The sequence below is a fragment of the Triticum aestivum genome, chromosome 3D (genome assembly GCF_018294505.1).
Source record: "Triticum aestivum cultivar Chinese Spring chromosome 3D, IWGSC CS RefSeq v2.1, whole genome shotgun sequence".
Classification (NCBI taxonomy): Eukaryota; Viridiplantae; Streptophyta; class Magnoliopsida; order Poales; family Poaceae; genus Triticum; species Triticum aestivum.
The window spans coordinates 63,479,395-63,489,476 of NC_057802.1; the positions used below are offsets into that span (position 1 = coordinate 63,479,395).

General features: G+C 47.7%; 1 protein-coding gene across 2 annotated transcripts; it reads left to right on the top strand.

Annotated features, from left to right (window-relative positions):
• The first annotated feature begins 618 nt into the window (after positions 1-618).
• On the top strand, positions 619-5,616 carry LOC123077432 (mitochondrial-processing peptidase subunit alpha). Of its 2 annotated transcripts, none has more exons than XM_044499711.1 (13): positions 619-829; positions 1,724-1,969; positions 2,064-2,360; positions 2,452-2,619; positions 2,712-2,879; positions 2,976-3,056; positions 3,139-3,205; positions 3,513-3,607; positions 3,885-3,957; positions 4,043-4,113; positions 4,179-4,228; positions 5,002-5,114; positions 5,199-5,616. In XM_044499711.1, exons 1-13 carry the CDS (start codon positions 638-640, stop codon positions 5,249-5,251), a joined length of 1,674 nt encoding a protein of 557 aa, XP_044355646.1. In that variant the 5' UTR covers positions 619-637; the 3' UTR covers positions 5,252-5,616. The 2 variants fall into 2 exon arrangements, with proteins under 2 accessions (XP_044355646.1, XP_044355647.1); XM_044499712.1 differs by having other exon boundaries at positions 632-829; positions 1,727-1,969.
• The last annotated feature ends 4,466 nt before the right edge of the window (positions 5,617-10,082 follow it).

The window sequence follows — 10,082 nt, forward strand, 5'->3', positions numbered from 1 at the left end:
GCCAAACAAAATTGCAGTTTGCAGATGCGACGGAATCAGCAAGGTAAGAAACGCAACAAGTCAAAAACATGCATATACCAGAATCCCAAGGATACGAAGTACTCTACCTAACTGGCATTTGATCAAACAGATCAACTGCTCGGCGCCAACCACGGCGGCCGGCGCCACTGGAAACTCCGAGCTCCTCGCCGGAGCGATGCAACCTACTCTTCCAATGGCGCGCAATCGAACCCAATCGCCTCGCCGAGCATAGCACATCCATCACCCCCGCGCGCCGACGTGTGCTGACCAGGCCTCCCCTGTCACCGCCGGAGACCCAGAGCTAGCACGCGGCGGCGGTGATCGCTTTCCCGTCTCGATGAGCGCGGCGTTTTTTTCTTTTCTTTTCTTAGCTTATTTTAGACACTTTTCTTTTCTTTTAGCGAAGCGCAGTGCTTGGATTTTTTTGATGCGCTACATTTTGTTTAGGACTGATGCGCTACATGATTGGACCAGATAAGCCCAAAGCTTCGAGCCAGCCCGGCCCAACAATACTTTTTTGACATCTGGGCCCAAAATACTGAAGTACTAGATATTCAGTGGGCTCAATATCCACTGAATAGCCCGGCAGGCCCGGCCTGTTAACGAACTGGCCCCGATGTCACCCACTTCTATATGCGCAAGCGCAACCAGTCTCACACGAATTGTCGCCTTCCACTTGTCTCACGGTCTCCGTCCCCATCTCCCCCTCCGCCGCTTCCGCCGCGCCGCCGGCGACGACCCCGTCGACAGATCTCCACCGGCGCCCTCCACCATGTACCGAGCCGCCTCCGGCCTCGGCGCCCTCAAGGTCAGCCGTCCCCCGCCCGAAACCCTAACCTCCCCTCCCCTCCGTTTCGCTAGATCTAGTGGCTCCATAGCACCCATCACGCCACGATGCGTCCGATCCGAACGGACACAGCTCACGAGTCGCGTCGCGATTGGTACCAGACCAGCATCCGTGGTTTGGTCACGCGGATTTGATGCGTGAGCGTGTAGTGGAGCCATTCTGGGCGCTGCAAGTATGAATCGGTGTCTGAATGTTTGCCCTGGTATATCGAATTGGGAAAGCATGGATTTTTTAGGTGCGAAGATGAGTTAGCGAGTTTGTTATGTTGCATAGGTTCGTGTAAATGTCAGGGAAATGGTCATCTCTGCGGTCGTTTGCATGTTGGTTGGTTTATTATTGGTGGAATGAGTTAGTTCCGATATGGCTGAGTGGAATTATATGATTCATGGACTCATGGCCTTGATGATATTGCTTTGTTTTGTCCTTTATCGTTTGCAAATGCATGCTTTGGATCCAGTACCATTCTAGTTCTTGTATTTGGTTTCATTAGTTCTTGTAATGTTTCATGATGCGCCTAGTCGAATGTATGATTCGGAACAACTTGTTAAAGCCCCTTTACGCAATCTGTTTCATTTCATCATTTTCATATTACTTTGAAGTTTGAACGGTCATGATATATTTGCCTGTAGCATGTGCTTGATTTTTTTTGTCAGTGTAAGTATTGTTGGGCTTACTGACCGATGATCGTTTTAGCCTTAGGTAGAGCCATGACCTTGGATGTAGATATACATTGTGCGGAGGCAGAATATTTCATCATTGAGACAGCTTGATTTGTTGCGCTTTTAATTGAAGTTGTTCATATTTTAGATCAGCTTTAGCTGCACAGTCATAATACCAATTGTTTACATCTTGCAGCAGCATGGGGCGGATACCCAACTGTTGAATATCGCGGTTAGGTCTGCTAGCACAAGTGTTGCACAGAGGTCATCGGGCGGCTTCTTGGGTTGGCTGACAGGTGCACGTTCAAATGCACTACCCCCTCCAGATTTCGCACTCCCAGGAGTCACTATTCCTCCTCCATTAGCTGATCATGTGGAGCCCGGCAAGACGAAAATCACAACACTTTCAAATGGTGTAAAAATTGCCTCTGAAACATCTCCAGTATGTGTTCCTTACTTTTTATAATCTAGTTATTTCATGCATGTTCCTCATGGTGGTCAGTTAGTGATACCAATGTTTTGTATTTTTTATCCAGGGATCAGCATGTTCTGTTGGAGTTTATGTTCACTGTGGGTCTGTATATGAAACACCTGAGACACTGGGTGCCACTCAGTTATTAAAGAAGTTGGCCTTCACAACCACTAGAAACAGGAGCCAGTTGCGTGTTGTTCGTGAAATTGGTGCAATAGGTGGCAGTGCGAAAGCATCAGCCAACCGTGAGCTCATGAGCTACAGTTATGGAGCCCTTAAGACTTACATGCCTGAAATGGTGGAAGTGCTAGTTGATTGTGTGAGAAATCCTGCTTTACTTGATTGGGAAGTCAAGGAAGAGGTATTTCAGCTTAATATTATGCCCTTTTGCTTCTGTACTATAGATTAGTGGAATATGTTCTTTGCTGAATGCAAACTTATTGACTTTGTAGATAATGAAACTAAAGGCAGAGCTTGCAGAAGCTTCAAGTAATCCGGAAGCTTTCCTTTTGGATGCTCTTCATTCCAGTGGCTATTCTGGTGCCTTGGCAAACCCATTGATTGCCTCAGAGGCTTCAATTAGCAGATTAAATACAGATGTTCTGGAAGAATTTCTTGCTGTGAGATTCATACCCTAAAATCCTGTTAGTACTATAGTCGTGTGGGTATTCTTGTTAACATGCTATCTATATTTCTGTTGCATGTATGTCAGTTGAACTACACTTCCCCGCGAATTGTTCTAGCTGCGTCTGGTGTGGACCACAATGAACTTGTATCAATTGCTGAACCACTCCTGTCTGACATTCCCACTGCAACTGGAACAGGAAAGCCAAAATCTGTCTATGTTGGTGGAGAATATAGACGGGCAGCAGATTCATCGGTAGGCTTTATGATTTCTAGTCACTCATCGAGTCATGTATGTGATATCTTTTATGACATACATTTGTTCTTGCTTTGGTTTCTTCTCGAAAAATAGAACACAGATCTTGCTTTGGCATTTGAGCTCCCAGGTGGATGGCTGAAAGAAAAAGAATTTGCTACTGCATCTGTTCTTCAGGTTCGTATTGAATAGAACACTTCTATTGATGTTGCTACAGCATTCTGGTTTAATTCAACGAGAGCTATTTTATCTTTTACAGGCACTTCTGGGTGGTGGTGGCGTGTTTACCTGGGGAAGACCTGGAAAAGGCTTGCATTCACGCCTAAGTAAGCACACGCTGATGAGAATTATATTGCCAAAAGGACATTATTCAGTTATCTAGCTGATTGATAGTTTAAGTATCATTTGCTCTTGAGCTGGCTATTCTGTAAACTGTAAATTGTGAAAAAAAGTGGTCCAACTTTTACTAAATTCCATTTTTATGGCAACCAATTCAGGCTTGTTGTAACTAATAATGCAGTGTCATGACCACATGCTTTAATTTGATTATTCAGATTCTTGCAGCACAAGAAACTATTTTGTATTTGCATTGGTACTCATATTAGTGCCTGAACTGTGCTATACTTTGTGCAGATCCCCTCGTAAATGAATTTGACCAAATCAAATCGATCTCCGCTTTCAAAAATGTTCACAGTAACACTGGCATTTTTGGAATTCATACATCGACTGTAAGTATCATTTATGATTTGCATAGGAATACTTGAAAATGATCTCCTTTTATGTTTTTTTAGTAGTACTGTTACTGTACATGCCTTGGATGGGAATACTTGAAAATATATAACTTGGCTTTTCTTTTTCTGGGTAAGAACTTAAATCATGCAACTCACATGTATATTCACTAGATTGGATGAGTTGTTATAGTAATACACAAAGACATAATATTTCATAGTTAAGCTATTGTACTCTGACGACTGATGACTGACGAAGATATCATTTCATAATCAGGAAGCAGCATTTGTTCCTAAAGTTATTGACTTGGCAGCCAGAGAACTCACTTCCCTCGCTACTCCTGGTCAAGGTACCTTAACTATGCCATGTTCATCAGTCATTAAGTTGTTTACGGTTCACTTAATTGCCTGAAACTTCATCTTATTTTATTGTAGTTGACCAAGCCCAACTGGACCGTGCTAAAGCATCTGCAAAATCAGCTATCTTGAAGAACCTGGAATCAAAGGTATGCGTACGCACGTGAAATTTTTATAATCGTGGCTGATGCTCCACTAACAATTAAACTCACAGGCATCAACAACTGAAGACATCGGGCGCCAAGCATTGGCATTTGGTGAAAGGTGCACTATTTAAACATTTCTGCTGAACCTTAATATTTTTGCTCGTGCCAATGGTTCTATTCCTTGCAAGGTTGAGAAAAACACATTCTGCACTCGACACATTGTAGAATTTATAGGCTCAGGGATGGTGATGTCTACTTTACAATTTCAGTTGGTTGATAGAATAATTAATGGCTTGATGTTCACAGTGCCATTTTAATTTATTGCATATATTGTAATCATATTAGATACCAGGGAGCCCTCTATCTTTAGATATCACTGTTGGCTGCTGGTAATTGGGTTACTGTTTCTCTGGAAGATGATGCCTACTTGTGTTTTCTATCGGTATGACAAGTGATATCTAGAGGAAAGCATGTTTCTTACATGGCTTATTTAGCCAACTCTACCGTGCTAGCAGAAATTGGAAGTACAGTTAGCAAATGGAAACAAAATATAGTTGTTGATGTTCACAAGATCTATAGTGACTTACTGAGTTAGGAACATCTCTTTGCCGCCACAGTATTCTTGAATTTTTTGGGGTGCTTATCTGTATCTTGAAGTGTGTAATGCCTTGTGACAACATAATGGACAAGCTACCGCTTGCTTAATATGTGCTCCTACAATATCATGGACTCGCAAGTCACATCCCATTTTTGAAAGCAAGTAAACTGACATGCATAACCAAATGAATCTTATATATACAAGTTGATGATAAGAAAAAGAGTTCCACATATGGTATCTTTATTTCTGTATCCCTGGAATCTGTGTAATGTTTGCCATGTAAAACCTTGCAGGAAACCCGTGGAGCAGCTTCTTAAGGCTGTTGATGGTATAACTCTGGCAGATGTATCAACTGTTGCTGAGAAGATCATCTCGTCACCATTGACAATGGCATCTCACGGAAACGGTGAGCTCCGTGTTACGTACCGAGTCATCTATACCTAATGTGTATGAGTGCACTGTTTCTAATTCAGTCCCCTTTGATGTGCAGTTCTCAATGTACCAGCCTACGAGACGGTGCGTGGCAAGTTCAGCTCGAAATGAGGAGGCTTCTGAACAAGTTAACTGTTCATATTTTTTTCTCTCCCAAGATCATCTATGGTCACATTTTTCACAAGGAAAATAAGATGCATACAATTTTGGTCATTAACTCCTACTGCCGGACCACTTTGGGATCTTGTTTTTTTCCTCGCAGAAACGTGTATCCACCTGAGTTGGGTGGTTTGATGTTGTTCTCATGAGATATGTTCCTGTAAATTCAGTGAATCATGCATGGGTGGCCCTCTTCCGGTGGCAGTCCGGAAGGGTGTACAAAATGTTCCTCCACTTTTTTTTTGGTTGAAGTCGTTGAAACTAGTGTTGGGGGCACGGAAATGAATAAAAATTATATATGACGATGAAATTTTGAACTCGCTTTGCTCTTTTTTTTTACTCAACAGGGGCTTGCCTCCGCCCTGAGGTTTGACTGGTCAGTTTTATTATGTTCCTTTTTGTCTGTTTTTTTTTCTAAGAAAACTTTCAATCTATTCATCTTCAGTCATGGCAATACAACGAACACTAGAAATAATAAAAATTACATCCAGGTCTATAGACCACCTAGCGATGACTACAAGCACTGAAGTGAGTCGAAGGCGCGTTGCCGTCATCGCCTCTCCCTTGCTTGAGCCGGGCAAAACTTGTTGTAGTAGACAGTCAGGAAGTCGTCGTTCTAAGGTCAACCAGATGAGAGCAAATCCACCAACGATAGATCCGCCGGAGACACGTCTTCACATGCCCACCGACAATGCTAGACACACCACCAAAACGGGGTCTTGACGGGGAGAACCTTATTCCATCTTCAGATAGCTGCTGCCGTCTCGTCTTCTTGAGTAGGACACAAACCCTAACAAAAGTTGAGAAACATCTAAAAACGGAGCCCTCCCACCGGTAAGGGCTGGAATCCACCACGCCGCAATGGCCCTAAGGCCCCCGAAGACGAGGCGGACCAGCGGTGGCGCCGGCGGGAGGCAAAGTTTTCTTAGGGAGGAGTCTGGTTTTAACTTGCTTTGTTTGCTTGATTGTGTCGACGGAAATCAAGCACATGCTTCGGCTGTGTTCGGAGACGCTCCACTCCAGAACTCCGCTCCCGGAGCGGCCGGAGCATAAAATGATGGAGTGGGCAAACAGGTATTCTGCAGATTTTTGTACTCTCCGGAGCTGGTGAAGTACCGAGGGCCGAAAGAAACCACTCAGCTTCTAGGAGCAGCTGGTGCATCTGTGCGGTTCCGAGATACATTTGTTCTAGAGTGGACGGGAGCGTGGCTTCTCGTTTACGCTGGCAAGCTCGAGTTCCACGAAATACCCGAGAGGGTGTGCGTCGACGCAAATAAAAACAGGGGGCTCCCGTCCTTGACTCCTCCGGCGTATCAGTGCAGATGCCCCCATGGAATTGGAACGCGGGGCAGGCTCGTGGCGGTTGGAGGTTGGTTTGGTTGGTTGACGCGGCTGGTACTCCGTCGCCGCCGCCGCCTCCTCCGCTGCTGGCCCGAGAAATGGGGCGGCGGTCGGTAGCGGCACATTGGCTTTGACTCCCCGGTGGCCGCACAAGTATCGGAAGCGCCAGCGGTTTTCCGCGACACCAACCAACGGCCGCATCGTGGTTTCCCGCTCTCTGCTTTCTGTGGTGGACGTTCTGATCGGTCGACTGATAGCCACAGCAGGGTATCGCCGTACGCCCGTTATCTGATCTAGTTTTTGCGTGAACTAGCAGTAAAACTTAGTCCATCTTTTAGAGACGAATTCCAATGTTCTGTTTCCATCTACCATGATGGTACAAAACTAATGGCTTCAGGTGATACTGATTATGGCATACGTACGAGCAAAAGGGACATTGTTGTGTTCTACTCCGTACACAGTACCAGTAGGGTTCACCAGGAGTGATCGGTCGATCAATTTAATTACGAGTAGTTGCATAATCGACCCATGGAGGCGGCGATGTGGTCGACATCTGTATGCAATTGCATGCTTTCATTCAGTTTTAAAGTCGGAGTAACACGGAGGTCGTATGCGTTTTCGCATCGGCTAATCCGACTTTAAAACGTGCTTTAATGATGTTCATACTGCATTTGCACGACTAACATACACCCCTAACAAGGCGAATTTGGAGTTGGATTAAGCTAACCAAGGCCGTTCGTCTAATTTGCGACATGAAAAGGTAACAACAATTCAAAGGATCAATAACCATCATTTGGTATAGAAAAATATTACATGTTCACATCTCGACAAGAAGAAAAAAGGAGGGTTGCATCATTTGACCGCACAAAACTTTGAAATTTTTGTAAAGTGTACACGTGAATGAACGGGCCATTTTTCTATCCAAACACAGCTTGTCTAAGTGCGGTTGATATGCGCGTGTAACTTTCATGTACTGAATCATCCATTGACACGCCATGATCGAAGTTTATACATCAAAACCTTTAACCAATGGATACATGGAGATGACGATGGGGACAGGGATGGACGCCAGGTCATGGAATGGAGAGATACCAAGGGCATCTCCAACTCCGACCCTCGAATCGCCTGCAACAGTCCGAACAGCACAATCCGGACATGTTTTGCTATCTAACGCAGTTCTGCATTGGTCCGCAAGCCGGTCCGGATGTGCATTTTTCCGCAAACCGGAGACAAAAAAAATTTGAAGGGGGGGAGGTTGCGGACCGCTGTCGCGTCCGTTTCTGGCAACCGTGGCCATCCAAAATCCTCCTCCCTCGCCTGCTTGCGTTCCCGCCCGTCGCAAGATGCCCGCATTCATGCCGCTATAGAGCGGCCGCTCCGCATTGATGACGCCCAAAGCGAACGCCGCCTCTCGCTGTCAACATTGAAGCGGCATGCCGGACGAGAGAGTGTCACTCGCTGCACGTTCGTCTGAACACGACTCCTCGCCGCATTCAAACGGCTGCAGATTGCCTACCTTCTTCCATTAAGCTCGTGCGTGTGCCAAAAAAACTATTCCGGTCACACGTCCTTTTGCTAGCCGACCGGCATTAAACACAACGCCGGTTGGCTCCGAGCGTCCGCCCGCTATTTAAACAATGCCAGACATCAGGAAAAAGTTGCAGCACACCCCCGCTCCGTATCTCCTCCTTGCATAATTTTTTCCACACTCTCCATGGCATCCCGCGAGCGGGAAGAAGAGTTCTCCGGCATAAAAGCCGGCTGCGTAGCCCGCCGAGCATGTCGGATACGAGCCAGACAACTCTATGCTCCACCTCCCAGGCCTCTGCAAGCCAGTGCGCGGAGGCGGCCACTCCAAGCCGACGCGTGGTTCGGCAACTTGCCGCTGCAAGCCAGCTTGCCTAGAAGCGGCGAGTTGCTCCAAGCCGGCACACGAGGAAGCATGGCGGAATGGGCATCGTGGCTGCCATGCACTCTAGTACTTTGGCTGTTGCATCAACATGTTGGATGTGTCGTGGGGTATCAGCTACGGGTGTCGCTGGTGGGGCGACGCGGGGTGTGCGGTCGATTTTTGTGGTCGGGCTCACATGGTGGGGTCGTCCGTGTTAGAGTAGTCATTATGGTATACGACTTCTAGTTCAAGTCAGTTTTGTACCCCTATCCCAAGTTGGTTTGTACCCTCTTATATACTCTTGTATGCCGCACCAAATCATCAATAAGCAACAGTTTTATTCAGCTTTCATGGTATCAGATACCGGTCCCAGGGTTTAGGGTATGGCTCTGCCAACGCCACCGCCGCCGCCGCCGCCCGGCTACTTCGAGCGCCGGGCCGCACTCATCGCCAAGGCTGCCAACGCCGCGGCCGCTTCTCTCCCGGCCCTCACCATAGCTCCACAAAACTACCCTGCACCAATCCTCGCCGCACCAATATCTCTTGCTGACACAATCTCCGACGTCAGCCCCTACATCCCCATAGTTCTTGATCTCGCCGCCCACAACTACTACCATTGGAGACATCTCTTCGATCTCCACCTCGGCCGCTGCAACCTGCGCTCGCATGTCGCCGCCAACTGTCTTCCCCGCCCCGACGATCCGCAATGGTTGAAATACGATCTCGCGATCGTCCAGTGGTTCTACACCCGCATCACCACCGAAATCTTCAACATGCTCGATCACAACGGCGCCACCGCTGCCAACATCTGGCACTCCCTCCGTCAGCTCTTCCAAAGCAACACCGACGCTCGGAAAAACGCTCTCCACACCGAGCTTCGCAATATGGTGCAAGGAGACGCCCCGGTGAACCTGTTCTGCCAGCGCGTTAAGACCATTGGTGATGAGCTCCGCGAACTCGGCGATACAGTTAGCGACTCACAGCTAATCAATATCGTCGTCATCGGCCTCAGCGAAGACTTGACAAGCAAGCCTCGTTCATACCGATGATACGGCCCCCTCCTACCTTCGCTGAAGTTCGTTCCTTGCTACAACTCGCGGCGGAAACACAAGCTCGCAAGGACTCTCGCCCCAAGGTCTTTCATGCTGCGGCTCATCCTCCTCTGCCGTCTACACCAACGCTGCCTTCCAGGCCGGCTCCTGCCGCCGGGCCGTCCGCATCGTCATATGTTCAACCGCCCCCGGCTGGCGTCCTAGTCCGAACTACCGCGGCAAAAACCCTATCTACAGGTCGCCGTCGACTCGTTCAGTTCCGCCTACAACATCACCAGCACCGAGTCCTGCACCACCCACCAGTGCTCCATCTGCGGTTGCATGGCGGCCTCCTCATGATCCTTGGACGGGGCTTGTTCAAGCATGGCCCATGCCCTGGTCCGCTCCGTCCACCCTCGGTGCTCCGCCGGCATACTCAGGTGCCTGGCAACCCGGCCTTCGACCGCCTACTGGTGCTCCCGGGGTTCTCAACCCCCGACAGCCGGCCAATGCCTATCAC